This window comes from Anomaloglossus baeobatrachus, chromosome 5, assembly GCF_048569485.1.
Source record: "Anomaloglossus baeobatrachus isolate aAnoBae1 chromosome 5, aAnoBae1.hap1, whole genome shotgun sequence".
Taxonomy (NCBI): domain Eukaryota; kingdom Metazoa; phylum Chordata; class Amphibia; order Anura; family Aromobatidae; genus Anomaloglossus; species Anomaloglossus baeobatrachus.
Window position 1 is genome coordinate 575336198 of NC_134357.1, and position 19317 is coordinate 575355514.

The 19317-nt window shown below is 42.9% G+C and overlaps 1 protein-coding gene across 1 annotated transcript in view; it reads left to right on the forward strand.

Moving 5' to 3' along the window:
• LOC142313091 (uncharacterized) overlaps positions 1-19317 on the forward strand; it is a 340618-nt gene that overhangs the window by 143507 nt on the left and 177794 nt on the right. Inside the window, 1 exon segment of the mRNA XM_075352078.1 lies at positions 4980-5806. Within this exon segment, the coding sequence (XP_075208193.1) occupies positions 4980-5806 (827 nt within the window).

A 19317-nucleotide genomic window follows, 5' to 3' on the forward strand; every position in this document is an offset into this window, starting at 1 on the left:
GCCAGTTCTGATGCCCAGAACCCATTTGGACCCGGCTGGAGTGGCCAGACTTTGATGTGAGACATCACTATATAATGTTGGGGTGATATCAGTCCCCCAATGTCATTTAAGGCTACATGCACACGCTGTAGTTTTTTCTGCACACAAACTGCAACCAAAACTGCCCCTTGTCCCAGAGAGACTGGAAATGTAATAAATCGCTTGTAATGATGCTGCGATTCTGCTGCGATTCTGCATTTTTGTTAATGTGTTTTTTAAAGGAGAAACAAAATATGATAGGACTAGGATAATTGATAGATAAATAGAACATGTAGATTGAAAGAAAAACCAGAATAGCTCAATAGAGGGATAGCTCGCTTGGACAGCTGTTTTTTAAATTTTGGGGGGGTAAAAAAATGAAGTGGCGTCCCCGCCATTTTTCATATCCAGCACAGGAGCCGCTGCAGCTGCCAGCTGCAACCCTCAGCTGTGTCTGCTGTAGCTTGGCTGGTTATGAAAAATAGAAGGGATCCCATGTTGTTTTTTTTAATAAAGTATTTGATTTAATTAAAATAAATAAATAACATGGGGTTCCCCACAGTTTTCTAAAAACAGCCACGGTACAAAAGACAACTGGGGGCTGACATTATTAGTGTGGGAAGAGCCACCGTTATTTGGCCTTTACATCCTAACAATAGCAGAAAGTGGCGCATCCATAAGAAGGTCCAATTCTGGCGCTGGATCAGGGTAATAAAGAGTTAATGGCAGCCCAAAGCTGCCACTGAGCCCTTGATTAGTGATGAAAACCAAGGAGAAAAATTGTATGAAAAATACCCTGACTATAAATAAATAAATTGCAAGTGTTTAATAACAGGGTACTTAGTATATACATTTTTGCAAAAAGGTAAGAAGCCGTCCCACCTTGTCACGGTGTACCCATCTGGGACGGTCCCTAACCTACTAAAGTTAAAACCATTATACATACCTGACTTGTGTCTATCAAAAACTCCAATGTGAATGGTAAGAAGTGGTCAGCTGGGTCCCAGATTAAATACACAACAAAGTGGGAAGCAGTTAGTTGTTCAGCCTCAGTATAAGGAGGGCTGCGCCCCCAACTTGCAAATGGTAGTGATGGCAGGCGTCTATGAGACACACTCATCAGTAATCTGTAAGTGAAAGTAAATAAACACAGACACCCAAAAAATCCTTTATTTGAAATATAACACAAAAATGCCCCCCCCCCCTGTTTAAAAAAAATCCAATTAAGAAACCAACCTCAGCCCCAAAAAAGTAACTGGACCAATAAGAAACCAACTTCAGCATCAAGTGTTTTATTCCTGATGTTGAGCGATACTGGTGGGAAAATAAGGGAAATGTCTGTTATTACCACATATATACCCTTCCCCCGCAGTGACTGACAGCCGCTGAGCATTAGAACCTGCTGTCAGTCAGTGGTGAGAGCGCGTATACAACCACTGATCACTGTATACTGAGCAATGACTAAAACCTCAAAAGGGCAATCCCTATGACTGAAAGCCGGACACTGTCATATTATATGTTTATGACCACATATAAATATTTCTTAGCTATTTTGTAACACTTATTATTTTGTATATATGGCTGTTTATTACCTGGTCGGGGCTAAAAATAGAGATTTGGATTGACAGTGGTATTTTCCTATATGTCACACATTGGGGGGGGGGGGGGGTTAGTTCAGTATTTAAGTATTGTTATTTTTCGCATTTCCCTTGTAACTGGGGCTGATATAATGGCTCAGCAGTGACCACATGGCCTCTGTGTATGGGGGAAGGAGGCACCGTCAGCTATTTCTACCCTGTTTCCTTGAAAATAAGATTTACCAATAAATCCTAGTAGGATTTTATAGTTTTTTGACTATACTTAATATATAAGCCCTATATAGGCCCTACTCTAAAAATAAGGCCTAGTTGAAGTTCCATAAGGAAGTGTCCAAGCAGCTAAAAAAGTTAAAGAGTACAGCAGGAGCCTTATCAAAGAAAGCAGACACCCTCAAAAGAAAGCAGACCACCCCCCCCCCCCAAAAAAAATTGCACTTGCCAAACCCAAAACAATTACAATTGGCACGTACCGATGGTGGATGGGCTCTCACACAGAGATCTGTGTCACTATCAGGTCCCTCACCGTTCCAGCTGCATTGCACCGCAGAGCTGTGTATACAGTGACAGAGAAGACAGAGGCAGTAATAAACCGTCTCTGCCTTATGTAGAGATGGACGGATTTCCTCTCCGTTGCTACATGTTTGTGTATAGATGCACTGCTATGTAATAACGTTGTAGAACATCACTGCAGAGTAGGAGTCAGATGGCCCGGACGTGTAAAGTCTGCGAGCTCCGAAACCAGTTAAGAATATCTAAACTTTGTTATTTACATAATTTTTCTAGTTTAGCAGTGAAATATAATGTGGGCACATTTTGTAATTGGGATAATTTTCACTATTTTGCTGCCTTCATACAAGAAATGGGTGGTAAATTGTGTCAGTCACCGAGTGCACAGATCTGTACACCATGTGTGGCCCCTCTTCTTCCGTTAGAAACAAGAATACATCGAATCCTAATTTCATTGCCCTTTTCTTAACTGAAAAACTGGGATTTTTTTGTTTTTGCACTTTTGTATTTTCCTACTCTTATTTCGGGAGCAATTACTCTTTTATTTTTCTGCTCACATTACTGTGGGAAGAATTGCTTTTCTATCAAAATAATGTTCTACTTTTACAGTTGTACTATTTACATAGCACATTTCATGTTGAATTTTTTGACTACCCAAATGATATCTCACTTCACTTATCTCCATTAATTTTACATATCGGCTCATCTCCTTCCCATTCAGGTCCTTATAATATTCTTTTTAAGAAAATTTCCTATCCAAGATGTATAGGGACAGGGACAAGATGGCGGAGAGGATATTACACCTCACCCTAGAGATCCTCTTCCGGCTTACTGGAGAGGTGAGAGATTCTGATGACGTCACATTACATCATTCTTATCTATGGGAATAACAGATGGACAGAACTGGAGAGGTGAGGACTCTGGAAATGTCTGGAGTGAGATTTCTTACTGTGTCTCTCCATAACCAGGATTACACAGTAGTGAAGAAGACCTCTAGTGAGCGCTGTCAGGCCCCTGTGTCTGAGGGACGGAGAAGACCCCTGAGCCCAATCACGGGGCCTCCACCTCACCCCCCTATACATGAGGACATCAATGACCAGAAGATCCTAGAACTCACCTACAAGATGATTGAGCTGCTGACTGGAGAGGTAACACTGCTGGGAATGCTGGGACATTATACAGTAACGCTATGAAGGGATCGGGGGTGACGGTATCATTGTATGTGTCAGGTTCCTATAAGGTGTCAGGACGTCACCGTCTATTTCTCCATGGAGGAGTGGGAGTATTTAGAAAGACACAAAGATCTGTACAAGGACGTCATGATGGAGGATCCCCAGCCCCTCACATCACCAGGTAATAGACAGGACTAAATACACACGGCCTATAATTATCTGTATGTAAGGAATGAATTCAGTCCCTGTATGTGTCTCCTCCAGCTCTATCCAGTAAGAGGACAACACCAGAGATATGTCCCCGTCCTCTTCTCCCACAGGACTGTAAACAAGAAGATCCCGATGTTCCTCAGGATCATCAGGTAGATGGAGAGAAGGTGCCATGAAATCTCCCTATGATGTGTAGACGCTGTGAAGGTCTTGTGCTCAGTCTTGTTTTATCCTCCAGTATTATATGTGTTATACTTGTGTAATGAGAGCGGTGGAGATGGCAGGATTAGAGCTGATCATAGATGGGACTTCTCCATCTGTCTGTGACTTTTACAATATTTGTTTCAGGGGGAAGATCTGCCCCATATTAATACTACAGAGACATACGTGAGGGGTGATGAGCGGAGTAAAGAGGAGGTTCCTACAGATAACCGCCCAGGTGAGTAGTGACCACTAAATGCAGAGAAGTCACAGATTCTTCTCAGTCACCGGCTGTGGCTGCTTTATCAGGGTTGTAGTCCGGCCATAGGAAATGGTCACCATTCTGCTGCTAGACCACCACATGCTCCTCCACCCAAAACTGCCCCCATTATTTTGGCCATTGGACGCCCTTCTGTTGGAGTGAGATCTGTATCACCAGATCTTACAGGTAGGATCCATCCTATCCCCTGAAATTAGAAGACGTTAACCCTTAGCTGCCCAGATCTCTAATCTGCAAAACCAAATGACAGCGTATGTAGAATGTGCAGACAACTTAGAAAATCATGGGAAGAAGAAGAATCTAATCTGTATGGTGGTCCCCTAAGAGAAATCAGAGGGTAATGATGCTGGTGACCTCTTAGATTCTTAGTTTGGTGCCGTCTTCACCAGGTGAATAAAGATTGATTGCTCTCAGTGGGAGAAACAAAATAATAGTCTTGTAGTTGATGAAGAGACCTCAGTAGTCTGGAAAGCTTGCTTTGTAACATCATTTATTTTATCTTTATTCTCCATTAATAAGTTTCATAACTACAAGATTCTTATTGTTTCTCTCACTGAGAGCGATGACTCCATCTTCCTAGAATCTCGGCATCTTATTGATGGATCTTCCTTCTCTCCCTTCTGATGAATGTGCTGATAGGGGCGTTTATATCCAAAGTTCAGCACAGGGTAACTGTAACATATGAGCCATTGGCTGTGAGGAACCTCCGGGTTAGATGCACGCTGGCCCTTTAATAATATATGAGTATGAGCTAAGCGTACTCCCTTGGAGACCTGCACCAGCAGTTAACAGTGTTACAAGCTATATTCATAAATTATATCTTTAAATTTGTATATATTATTGAAAATAACTTTTATTCTTGGCAGATATCTGTACCAGGAGATTAGAGGCACAACTGACATCTTCAATTTTTAAATCAAATGACCTTGATATCACACAAGCTATAACTGAAGTGAATGCCTCTATTCCAGATATACCATCATCCCTTCACAGCAAAGATCTATCATCTGATTTTATTAAACAAGTCCTACCTTCTGATTCATCACAGACTATTAAGAAAAATAAATGCAACAAAAGTAGCACTAAAAATCAAAGTGCTCTTACAGCAAAGAAGATATTTTCAACTTCAGAATATGAAAAAAGTACTAAAAAAAATCACACAGGGGAGAAAAGATATACTTCAGAATCTGGTAGTTACCAGAGAACTCACATGGGGGAGAACCCATTTTCATGTTCAGAATGTGGGAAATGTTTTAGTGAAAAATCAAATCTTATTATACATCAGAGAACTCACACAGGGGAGAAGACATATTCATGTCCAGAATGTGGGAAATGTTTTGCACATAAAGCACATCTGGTTATACATCAGAGAACTCACACAGGGGAGAAGCCATATTCATGTCCAGAATGTGGGCAATGTTTTGCACGTAAATCACATCTGGTTGTACATCAGAGAACTCACACAGGGGAGAAGCCTTTTTCATGTTCAGAATGTGGGAAATGTTTTAGTGAAAAATCAAATCTTATTATACATCAGAGAACTCACACAGGGGAGAAGCCATATTCATGTCCAGAATGTGGGAAATGTTTTGCACATAAATCACATCTGGTTATACATCAGAGAACTCACACAGGAGAGAAGCCTTTTTCATGTTCAGAATGTGGGAAATGGTTTAACCAAAAATCATATCTTATTATACATCAGAGAACTCACACAGGGGAGAAGCCTTTTTCATGTTCAGAATGTGGGAAATGTTTTAACCGAAAATCATATCTTATTATACATCAGAGAACTCACACAGGGGAGAAACCATTGACATGTTTAGAATAAGGGAAACATTTTACACACACGGGTTATTTTTGAACATCACAAAACTCACAAGGGTAGATGCCATTATCATACCTAGAAGGAGAGAAATGTTTTACTTGAAAATTATAATTTGTTGCCCACTAAGAAAAATTCACATGGGCTGCTCGATGCCTTTTGGAAGTAGTGTTAATTAAACTATTTAATGCAATTTTTTATCTACCTACTATCTCTTCTCTTTTGTGTAGGTGGAAGATATGGGGTGAAGTGATTCTCTCTCTTCTTTTATTGGATATTTCTATTAGATCCTTAGAAACCCATATGCTTTATTTAAGTCTTGCTAATTTGGAAGAGAGTGGCATTTCTAAATAGGGGGCTATTTGTAGAGATTCTCTGTTAATGTCTTTTTTGGAGATGGTTGAGAAATTTTGATTACATCAAAACTGTCCAAGTCCATCTCCTTAGTACAGGATCTGACATTGGGTACAATTCACCTCCTCTCTCTCTACATATACTTTTTCAAAGAAAGAAGAGCCAGCACGATAAGAGTGGTATGCATCATATAAAAGTGCAAATTCACAGATTTATTCCAACTGTACTATAATACAAAATGAGATTTTTAGCAAATAGTTGATCAATTCTTTAACCCACCACTGACATTTCACGGCAAATCTCGATAAGGGGGTCCTACTCTATACTCTATATATAGATTTTACAATTGTAATAACTTTACTCCAAAAAAGTATTTATACTCCACAGCCTGTGTATAAGATCCGCAGCTTCCGCTAAGCACTTCCCTCCTTTGTCCTCTGTACGTATGCCGACCTTGCGGAGGAACAGAGGGGTCATATATCCCCTATGGATGATATATAGTTCTGACAGTCTACAATGTCCACTAGGGATATAGATCTGACCCCTTCAAGGATCCTTGTCCATTGATCATCTGTAACGACCTAATGTCCCTTTCTCATTTACACATAATAAGAGGATAATTTTCCACTTTATAATGTCCAGAAAACTCACCAGACCTCCTCCATGAATTAGATATGGTGCTCAGCATCATGTCTGACCACAGTCCAAGTTTTTTAATTCTATTTTGTGTATTAAAAACGTTTTACTGGGGGCGTGCCCTAGCACGGGATGTTAGGAGGACGTGGATTGCGCAGCTCCTGCCAAGAATCTAGCTAATCCCTAGTAAAACACCCGCAAGCCAACTTTAAAAAGTGCCTGGCAGACACTGGATAGTCTCCTGCCCAGACTGACCCACTTACCTCCGCAGCAATGACCAGGAAAGGGTTGAAACGGTGAAGAGAAGGAAAAGGTGACGCCGAGTGGTGGATCCAAGATGGTGCCGCGGACAGTGAGCTGCAGAGGTGGGCTGGTGTGGCAGACGCTGAGGAGATCCAGAGGCAGGCTGGAGAGCTTTGCCCACTCAGAGAGCTGTGTGAATCATAAAGTGGAATCAGGTGAGCTGTCTGCTGTCCCGGTGCAAGGTAGAGGCACTGTAGAAGGAGATGAGGGAAGGAATGAGGAGGCGACTGGAGGTCAGGCCTTCACAGGGGAAGCATCTCCCAGATCGCCTGTTGCTAGGCAGGGGGAACAAATCTCTATGCAACTTATCCCTGGGGACCCAACTCTCAAAGATATTATAATGGCTGTGATGCAGTGCAAGACCTCCATTGCTGAAGTTACACAACAGCTAGGGAGTCTCAGAGAGGATATGCTATCTATGCGCCAGAAGTTACATGAGATGAAGGAGAGTACAAGCAAAGTGGAGCAGAGTCAGCGTCATAGAAAACCATATGGAAGGGGCTGATAGAGATGGGCAGCACTCGGCACAAGAAACAGCAGCACTTCTGGCTAAGACGGATGACCTGGAGGTCGAAGCGTAATAATCTGAGGCTTAATGGTATACCAGAAAAGGTGGAAGGCTCATCTCCAACCGAATTCTTTGAAAAATGGTTGCATTCTAAAATTGGAGCTGACCATCTCACCCTTCTTTATGCAGTGGAGTGAGCCCATAGTGTCCCTACCTGCCCTTTGCCCCTGAACACCCACCATGGCCTGTCCTGGCGAAATTATTGCACTGTAGGTGTGACGCCCTGGACTAGCCAGGTAGTCACAGTTAGGCCCTTGCACTACACCCTTCCCCAAATAAGGTGACAGCAACCAACCCATTAAAACCCTAGTCACCTCCCTCTGGGTTTGATGTCCACACCAGGTGGGTGGAGCCAGGGGGTTGGCCACGCCCACCTAGGAGTTCACATGCCCAGAGGCAGGAAAACCAAAACAGATCAGTTTAGAAGGAAGAAGTGAAAGGAGGCGAGTAGTGGTGTGGAGTAGTAAAATCTGTCAGTGTCCTGGGTAGGCACCCGGGCACTTTGGCTAGGAGGCAGACGGTGGTGGCCGTCGGCAGGAGCCGGGAAGACAGTCCTGGTGGAACCGTAGGTATACGGGACAGGGTAGTGGCCCGCCGGTACCGAACCGGGGAACCAGCTGGAAACCGGAGCACAAGTGGGGGTACTCAGACCCTGAAACGCAGTCCCGAATCTACCGGACCCCGTTAATTAACTGATTGAGGTCTGGACTTTAGGTCCTTTCCCACCCAAAGTCCTGAAAGAAGGCAGCCGAGTGCGGGGCAGTACATAGGGACAGGGACAACATCTTGAAACATGCCAGAGGGCATCCAGGCCTGACTATAAATAGATCCAAGATGTCTATCTTCCCGGACTACGCCATAGAGGTACAAAAGCAAAGTGCCAAATTTAGTGATATTAAGCGGAGGCTGCGAAAGCTAGATGTGTACTTGATGATGTATATGGCAAAGCTTAGAGTGGTATCGGGAGGCACAGTGCACTTCTTTCTAGACCCTAAGGAGGCATTAAGATGGCTGGACAACAATGAGCAATACCTGCGGTGGGAGGATCGAGATGAAGATGCTGGAGATTGAATTTTGGGGGCACTCTGCCTCCCACCTTACTTGTCTGCATTTTTAGCTGGAGATACTTTTTGGAGGACTGGACTTTGGCTACGGGAGGCTGGTTGATAATGATCGTGGGAAAGTTAGAACCACGGTTTTGAAGTGGGTCTTTACAGTTCAATGTAGCAACATAATGTAAAGTATCTGGACGGAACTATCCGACTAAATGGGGGATGACATGAAGCCCTTTTTTTTTTCCTCTTCCCTATTTCTTTTAGTGTGTAGCAGGACTGCTGTACGGAATAAATGGAAGACTGAATACTGTGCAAAGAGGGGAGAGAAGGACCTTTTCTCTCTCCCTTTGGCTTTTATTTTCTCATCTTGTTGGAATGGCTATGGCAATGATGTGCCCTTTACCCTGCTCTGGGTGCAGAAGAGCTTTGTACTGTTTCTTCTTGTTTGTTTATGGGTTGCTTTTTCAGTCTGGTACATAAGGGGGGGTTCTCTGGTCGGCAGTCTCATGTAATGTATATGTTTTTTTCTGTGATCTTGAGAGGTATGGTAGATTTATTCCCTGGTCTACAAAATGGTGGGACACAAAATGAATCAGTTGGAATGTTCGGGTCTTAAGGGTGCTATACACGCTGCGACATCGCTAGCGATCTCGTTAGCGATGTGACACGCCAGATCGCAGATGCGATCTGCCGAGATCGCACATAGGTCGTTTTTATAGCGCCGGTCACATGTGCGATCTCGGCAGATCGCATCTGCGATCTGGCATGTCACATCGCTAACGAGATTGCTAGCGATGTCGCAGCGTGTAAAGCACCCTTTAGGCTAGTTTCACACTTGCGTTGAACGATATCCGTTGCATTGCATTGTGTGACGGATGCAACGGATGTGTTGCATATAGTGGCACAACGGATGCAACGGATCGTACAAAACAACGGAAACTGTTTTTTGTCTTTTTTTTTTTTTTTTTTTTAGAGTTTTACCGGCGGCAGACTATTGTGGATGATCAGCTGATCACCCGGCTGCCGGGTGATCAGCTGATCGCTCACAGCAGCCGGCCGCTGGGTGATCAGCTGATCGTTCGGCTGCCGAGAATGTGTGCGGGGGGTGGAGTGCGGGTTGGGTGGAACCGAGCGGGGCCATGGCGCTGAGGACATCAGTGCCGGGTACTGCATGGCTGGGGACAGGTGAGTGTGTGTCTGTGTGTGTGTCTGTGTGCGTGCATATGTACATCCGGAGTGGAGTGCGGGAGGGGGCGGAGCCGAGCGGGGAAGTGTCGAGCTCCCTGCACACGTAGCCAGGGTAAATATCGGGTAACTAAGCAAAGCACTTTGCTTGGTTACCCAATATTTACCTTGGTTACCAGCATACACCGCTTAGCGCTGGCTCCTTACACACGTAGTCAGGGTAAATATCGGGTAACTAAGCAAAAAATCGGAGAAAAAGAAGATGGGTTTTTCTGCCGCGCTATGAACCACAAAGCTAAAGATTTCTTAAAATATTTTTTTATTTTATTGAGCCATTCCAACGCGTTTCAAAGGCAAAACCGCCTTCTTCAAGCTTTAAGTTTTTATTTAGGCTGAAATAGTTTTCAGAATTTGATGAACTTTATTTTGAAGATTTCACTTTTCAGTAGAATCATCAGCGCTCAAAGATTGTAGGAGAATGAATTGTTTTACTAAATGTAGGAAACATGATTAGAGATGAAAAGATCTTTTGAAATTTGAATTCATCAACTTCGCCAATTTTTTTCCAAATAAATTTGCACAAATTTCAGAACTGGAAAGTTTGTAATTTTCTGATGAAATTTTGATTGTCACAGCTCCAATAACTGCCAAGGCAGTTGATAGATTCTTCTACTAAGCTCTGTCGAGGAGAGAGAAAGAGTCACTTTACAGCTGCTAGTGCAAGTTCTGATTATATACAGAAGAGGGGGATCTTTTACCTGCTGGTGTGACAGCAGCCTCGGTTTTACACCGGTTTTTATTGGAGCTGTGACAATCAAAATTTCATCAGAAAATTACAAACTTTCCAGTACTGAAATTTGTGCAAATTTATTTGGAAAAAAATTGGCGAAGTTGATGAATTCAAATTTCAAAAGATCTTTTCATCTCTAATCATGTTTTGCCTTTGAAACGCGTTGGATGGCTCAATAAAATAAAAAAATATTTTAAGAAATCTTCTGTTTTCTGGTTCATAGCGCGGCAGAAAAACCCATCTTCCTTTTCTCCGATTTTATGCAGTAACCTCATTTTGACGGGGCCGCTGCTGAACCATCCTAGCACTCCCATACGTCTATACAGGGGTTGTGACTGGCACAACCTGACCAGGGGAGTGCATCCATTTTCTTCTTCAAACCCAAATACCGGGTAAGACCCCATTGCGCCTTTCTTTCCCTACTACAGATTCGGGTAACTAAGCAAAGCGCTTTGCTTAGTAACCCGATGTGTACCCTGGTTACGTGTGCAGGGAGGCAGAGCGAGCATGTGCAGCGAAATCCTAAGGATTCCGCTGCTCAAAAAACGTTACATGCTGCGTTCCTTCCGCCCGGCGGAAGCAACGCAGCGTCGGCCAGCAGAATTAATGCAGCTTAATCTTGCCCCCCCTCATACTTAAGTTCAAACAGAACACTTTAGCCTGGTCTAAATTATATCTCACGTTAGTTGGAGGTGGTGATACGGAGGGATCCATCAGTCGCAATCCGACGTCCATACAAGTCTATGGGAAGCAGCGGAATCCGTTAACGGATTCCGCTGTTTTCCAAAGCGGTGGATTATGAGTGAAGGAAAACAACGCAAGTGTGAAACTAGCTTTAGCCTCTGGTGTTAAAAGACTGGCAGTGTTTCAATTTTTGCAGGTGGGAAAACCTGATCTTATTTGTTGACAGGAAACACATCTGACACCTGAGAAACTTCACCTTTTGAATAGGAGGGGGCTTCGGGTGGGCTACCAATCCACGTACTCGATATACTCCAGGGGAATTAGTATATTGTTCCGCTCGGGCCTCCCATTTGAATGTCTGAAGTTCATCACAGATAAAGCAGGACGGTATGTACTGTATGATGTACAGTATATCTTATAAACTAGGGACTAGTAGGGACTAGGTCTGTATTGATTATATCTTTCTATATAACCCCACCATACTGTAGTAAAATTATACATAGACTGCTCACTATAATTGCGGAGTTCCCGGGGATTCCTTATTTGATAGTGGGGGATTTTAACAATATTCCAAACTCTCACTGGGATAACGGGAGACATGAGACACAGAGGGTGGGAGGTAATTGTACACCCTTCTGCTTAAGAAAATAGCCTTGGTTGAACTGTGGAGGATTCGGTATCCAGGGGTGTATCAATATTCATGCTGCTCAGCCACATTCACATCCCTGTCGCGTATTGACCTGGCTCTGGGAAAGGAGGCAATAGAAGATTTTGTGGTAGGAGGCCAGTACCCCTTAGGACAGTGATGGACAATTCTCCCCTCTGCGTTATATTGGATTTTGGGGAGCGGCAGCATCAGGGTAGGCCTCTTTGGAAATTGAACCTTTTCTGGCTGTAGTTGGTAGTAGAGGGGGTCAGCATTTTTTTAGGTTCAATGAGAGGTCGGCGTCTACTGGGACTGTTTGGGAAGCCATTAAGGCGTATCTTAGGGGACTGTATATAAGAGACATTTCTAGAGTTACATTGAAAGCCACAAAGCGGGGTCAGCTTGCACTTCGGGATGTGGGGGAGGCAGAAAGTGCCTTGATATCCGATCTGACACCATCTGTGCAGGAAAGGATGAAGGCACCTCAAAAAATCTACGGCGGCTAATCTTCGGAGGTTATATTTAAATATGCAAGTATCAGCGGATAATGGTGGCCAGCAGTTCATTATTTCCTAGACACTGCCAAGGCCTTTAACAGCGTGGAGTGGGGGTATTTATGGGCTACAATGCAGCGGATGGGCTTTGGGGATATATTTTCATTGGGTACAATTGTTATACTCTGCCCAAAGGCTAGGGTATGCGCAAATGGGAGCATGTCAGAAAAATAACCTCTCTACCGTGGTACAAAGCAAGGGTGCCCCCTGTTCCACCTTTTGTTTACTCTCAGGACTAATATTCCGGTGCAGGTGGTGTCTGTGTTTAAGTATTTAGGAATAATGATTTCTACTAAGTGGATGGACTACGAGCAGCTTAATCTTGCCCCCCTCTTACTTAAGTTCAAACAGAACACTTTAGCCTGGTCTAAATTATATCTCACGTTAGTTGGAGGTGGTGATACGGAGGGATCCAGATATAGTGGGTTATCGGTATGGGAGTCTTGAATTAAAAGTGGCCCTATATGCTGACTACCTCTTGCTGTTTTTAGGAGATGGGGGAGTCCTTGTAGAATGCAATGCGGGTCATTTCCAGGTTTGGGGGATCTCGGTACTCACTATAAACTGGGACAAATCGGTTTTACTTACATTAGACGCAGTGTCCCCTCCTACTGTCAGGACTAATATTCCGGTGCAGGTGGTGTCTGTGTTTAAGTATTTAGGAATAATGATTTCTACTAAGTGGATGGACTACGAGCAGCTTAATCTTGCCCCCTCTTACTTAAGTTCAAACAGAACACTTTAGCCTGGTCTAAATTATATCTCAAGTTATTTGGGAGTGTTACTTTAGTTAAAATTATATTCATGTCTCAGTTGCTATATGTATTATACAATGCTCAGGAGTGGTTGCCATAAAACAGGTTCCATAAGATAAATTCTGTTTTCCAAGACTTAATTTGGGGAAAAAAAATTGGCCACGTATTAAATTGGAATTTCTGCAAAGACCGAAGGATGAGGGGGGCTGGCAATGCCTAACCCTTGGCTCTTTTATATAGCAGCTCAGAGTCAATGGCCAAAAACTGGTTCAGGTAGATATATGTCAACACAGTGTAGAGTTTGCCCTTGTGACTTGTTTATTGTCATGGCAAATGCTGGTTTTAGGGGAAACTGACAACGGCAAAGTCTAATCGGAAGGCGGGTGTCTGAAGGACATATATCAATGTGTGGAATTAACACTTCCTTGTCTTTAGCTGATCCAGTGATGACTCTTGCTTGAATGAGGTGTGAATACATTCCAGTCACAATAAGGCAAGTTCCATTACATAGTCATTGTTTGGTATTTAGATTCCGGAGCAACATCACGATGGTTCCAATTTTAAGTTTAAGTATGTGGGATGGCATTCCTGATGGCGTTACACTGTTTAAAAATTCCACGGGATAATGTTCTGTTCATCTTCATTGTCTACATCCAGCGAATCATCACTTTTGTACAACTGATATTCTCCTGCCATGCGATGCATTACACGGGAATTTAGCAGAGTGACATCTTCGTTTTTGGCACAGAGAATTGCATGGGAAGAGGCTTTGTTAACACTGGTTTTGTCGTTAACATCAATGTTGAAACGTTGTCCAAAAACCTCAGTTACAATGCAGTCTTTGCACAACATGTCTTCGGGTATTTCAATAATGTCTTCTCCAAGGTTGTATTGATTGGTAAGTTCACCGTTACCAGGTTTCAGAAGCCATTGGCTGTACTCTGGATCAGTAGATCGCATGTTGTTAATTAGTTGGAGTTTGGTAAAGTTTTTCCAAAGTTCTGACATTTTTTTTTTTCTTTTTTGGTTTTGGAAAAGCTTTTATTTTTTTCCCTTTTTTTTTTTTTTTTTTTTCTTTTTTATTATTGTTATTATTATTATTATTATTATTATTATTACTTTATTATTTTTTTTTCCAAACAATTTTTATTGATTTTACAAATTCTATACAATATCGTATCATAAGAAGTATGATTTTCAGGTTACATTAACATAAAATAAGTCAAAATTATAAAATCCGAACATAACATACATTTAACAAACCCTTGAGCCCCTGTGCCATTCTTTAATATTTCTAATGTTGATGCCGTGCCTTGATCATGCCATACCATCTTACCTTTGTCCTTCACCTTAGTCCCCGCTAAGTAATCCTCAACTTTCCCAAGCTGCCCTGGATTTCATTCAGAAGGTACCACTCCGTATGCCTAAAAGGTGTCACTAAATGATTTATTTCTTCCTGTTTGAAATACACTTCAATAAAAGTTTTCCACCTCCTAAAAAACTTGGTAGTCTTATTGTCTTTGTCCCTTTCTGCTTCTAGTTTCTCCATCCTCAAAAGATTATGTAGTTCGCCAATGACTTCCCCTGTGGATGGAGCCTCCTCCTGTATCCAGTGCCTTAGGATGCACCTTTTAGCTATCATGGCTATGTCATGTATGATTGCAAATGTCTTTTTGTCCTGAGGGTTCAGTCCCCCTCTAACTCCACCCTCAAAGAAGTGAAAAATCCACACCATTAACTCTGATTTGCAGGAAATTCTCCATGTTGTCTGGGCTAGTGCTGCGACTTGATTCCAGAACCTCTTTATCGTCCTCCATTCCCACAAGCCATGTAACATGTCTGTTTTTTCTTTGTGGCATTTAGGGCACCGTGCCTCTCTGCCCGGTATGTTGAAACCCAAAACTGCCCTGTGTAATATCCTAAATTGGGTGTCTCTCCAGCTCTCATTGGTGACTTGTTTCCGCATCTGAACCCATCCTTTCAATATGTCCTCCACCACTTCTTGCCCTTTCAGTTGTTTTTTCCATGCTAAAAGTGTACGACTATCTTCCCGGGATATTAACACACCTCTAAATGTTCGGTATATTCGAGAGACATTTAAATTTGTTACATTGCCTTCCATAAGCTCATCAATCATACTCTTGTTCAGTTCCCTTCCAATCTCACCCAGCCCTCTAATTATTCCATGTTTTAATTGTTCGTACTGAATAATGTGGAAGCCATTGAGGTTGTATTTATCAAGCACTTCCCGACCTGTCATCCACCTTCTCTCTTCCACATTCATAACATCTATCATTCTCCTAATGCCCTTCTCTTTCCATTTGAGGAATAGTTTATTCTCTCTCCCCTGGGGGAAGTTAGGTGATGCCCAAGGATTTAGGTATTTTGATACCTTCCATGAAAGTCCCAATTTCCGTCTAACCAATCTCCAGGCCAACATGGTGTCTCGGAATATAACGGAGTTTCTTATGTGACCTTCAACCTTGGACAATGGGGAGTGAAGAATAGACTTCAGATCCCATGGTTCTACGTACTTGAGTTCCGTACCATAATCCGAGTGTCTACTCGTTCCTCTCAGCCAATCAATCACGTGTCTCATGATTCATACAACGTTATACCCTCTGACGTCCGGAAAATTTATCCCTCCCTTCTCCACAGACTTCATCAGCGTACGCAGCTTTATTCTGGGTTTCCTTCCCCTCCAAATAAAATCTGCATACGCTGAGTTGAGTCTGTTGACATCTTTTAGTGTTAACAATAATGGAATCGTTTGGAAGGGGTACAGCAGCCTAGGGAAGCTCATCATTTTTATGAGGTGACATCTTGCCAATAATGGCAGGGGTAGTCCCTTCCAGCCCTTCAATTGATTTATGATTTTTCTGATCAGTGGACCATAGTTCATTTTATAAATTGATTGCACCGTCCTTCCTACATGCACTCCCAGGTATTTGACTGATAATTGTGCTACCGGAATTCCATTCACATGCCCTCACGTAAGATACCCCCAGCTGGCCCTTGATCCCCGCTCAGGAATAGCAGCTCACATTTCTTTTTATTTAATTTAAAACCTGAAAAGGCGCCAAATTTTTCTATCATGCTAAGTGTCCGGGGCAGGTCCGCACCAGGGTCCCCCATAAATAGAATCACGTCATCAGCAAAGAGCGCTATCTTCATTTCTGCTCCCCTTATGTTGATCCCTTTGAAACTATTATGACCCTGCAGCACTCTTGATAGGGGTTCAATTGCCAGGTTAAATAATAGGGGGGATAGCGGGCATCCCTGTCTCGTCCCTTTCATCAGGGGGAACACGTCGGACAAAAAACCCGGGGTGTGGATCCTTGCTCCTGAGTTGGCATATAGGCTGTTAATATAGAGTCTCATCTTACCCAAGATCCCCGCGGCCTCCATCACCTTGTCTAACCAGCTCCAGTTAACATTGTCGAACGCTTTCTCAGCGTCGAGTGTGACTAATGCAGGACTTGCCCTCCCCTTCGTGCGCCCCAATCTAACTGCGTCAACCACTAAAATCGTCTTCCTAATGTTGGTCACCGCATTTCTCCCTTTTATAAACCCTACCTGATGTTCTGAAATTAACCCAGGTAAGACCGTGGCCAATCTATCAGCCATGATTTTAGACATTATTTTTAAGTCCTGGTTGATAAGCGAAATGGGCCTATAGCTCGAAGGGTCGTCCAGGTCCTTGGTTCCCTTAGGTATTAATTTAATGTATGCTATATTGGCATTTTTAGGGATTTCTGTTCTCCCCAGAATCGCATTAAAGACTGAAGTTAGGTCCGGTGAGATCAGATCCTTGAGGGCTTTATAGAATTCGCTGTTGAAACCATCGGGCCCTGGAGCCTTATTAGTACTAAGTTCCCCAATTTGTTTTTGAAACCTCCTCCTCTGTAATATCTGCGTTTAAGGCTTCCAGTTCCTTCTCCGTTAAGCTGGGTAGTTGGGCTTGTCTTAGGCACTCCGCCTCATCAGTCATGTCGTTATGTCCTGGCCCGTACAACTTTCTGTAATATTCTCCCAGCACCTTATTAATTTCCTTGGGATCCGATGTCACCCCTCCACCCTTTGTTTTCATTTTAGAGATTACCATCATCTTTCTGTTGCCCCTTGCTAAATTTAAAAAAAATCATATAGCCCTTTAAAACACAATCTTTATTGATTACCAATTAAAATATCCAAAAAACCCCGTGCAATAATAAATGAAAAGAAAGGGAGGAAGGAAGGATTCTCACCCTAACCGATGAACCTCCCTCCTGTCCACTACCTACCGCGGGGGTCGGCACCCTGATATAAACGAAACTGGCGCCCCCACTCAGCGGTGGCTGTCCCTATAGAATCCCTAATAGACCCTCAAACAGTCATGAAAAATAGAATAGGGAGTCATGGGAAGGGCACATTCAAATTATGTGGACAGAAATTATAGGAAACCCACATATGACTGTCAGATTCTGACTAACCTCAATTAATTCTGGTATATCCTGGGATAATTATAAGACAGAGGTATCCATGATACTTAGATACATCAAAAACCAGGAATATCCACCGTGATTATATACACACAGTTAGTGCTCCAATGGCAATCTAGTACGCATATTTGATAAAGTGCAAATGGTCATCAGAATAAAGTGCATAAAGTGAATAAAGTGCATAGCGCAATGCAAAGTGCAAGAAGTCCAGTCTGATAATAAAGTGTCAATGCATGACCAAAGTGCAAATGCGTACCTAAAAATTAGCCAAAAAAATTCAATACATTAATCATAAATCATAAAGAGGTAGTCAAACACTTATCGTGTAAGGAGTCATATGTGCGTCCCAGAGATGTCCCAGAATCGCCTCAACGCGTTTCTCCAGCATTGGATCATCAGGAGGCTTGATATACAACTTGCCAATAGCTTTCAGGAAAGCATAATGTCTGGATAAAGGGCTATATGATTTTTTGTATTTAACACTCCCTTGAAAGGGCTATATGATTTTTTGTATTTAACACTCCCTTGCTAAATTTGCCAGCATCCTCCCCGCCTTATTCCCAAATCTATGAAGATCAGCCTCTTTATGTGACCAAAATAATTGTTCCTTTTTTTTTTGCCCACTCGTCAAAGTCTCTCTAGGCCTCCAACCACCTATCTTTTGCCGTGATAGATCTGACTGCCAGATAATTAGTATACGCTAGTCGCACTGCCTCGCTGTGAAAGTTGTATTTCACGTTCGTCTTTCGTTTGACCATGGCCGCATACCCCACCAAACGCCCTCTCAAGACCGCTTTCGCCGTTTCCCAGAATAATACTGGGGTCGCCCTGTGCTCCTTGTTATTTTCTGAGAACTCTTCCCACCATTCCTTTATTATCTTGTGAAAATTGTCCTGTCTGAGGAGAAACGACGGGAATCTCCATATAATGTCTGATCCTCTCTTGAATTTCTCTCTAAGGTCCACTCTCACCGGACTGTGGTCTGAGATCACCATGCTCTTGATCATGCAGTTTTGCACACCGTTTGCCAGTTCCAAAGACAACCAAATCTGATCTATATATGAGAGAAGTGCGTGTACTCTCTGTCATGTGGGTGAGTTAGTCTCCAAATGTCTTTTAGTCCTACATCCTCCAATGAAACCTCTCTGTGGGCTGAGCCCTTGTCCCCGTGTCCCAACTTACCCTCTCCCTTGCTTCTGTCCTCCGCTGAGTCTGGCACTGCATTGAAGTCCCCCGCCACTATGATGTTAGGCTCCTTGTCTGAGAGAATTATGGTTTTTATGGTGTCATGGAACTGATTCTGTTTCGAGTTTGGACCATAAACATTATATATACTGAGTGTTCCCGCTGGACTGGTAATTGTTAAATGCTGCCATCTTCCTTGATCATCCTCTTCCTGAGCCACCACTTCATGGCTAAGCTGTTTGTTTATCAAAATCATTGTGCCCGCCTTCCTTCCCTGTGCCGCTGCCCCATATACTGAACCCACCCAGTA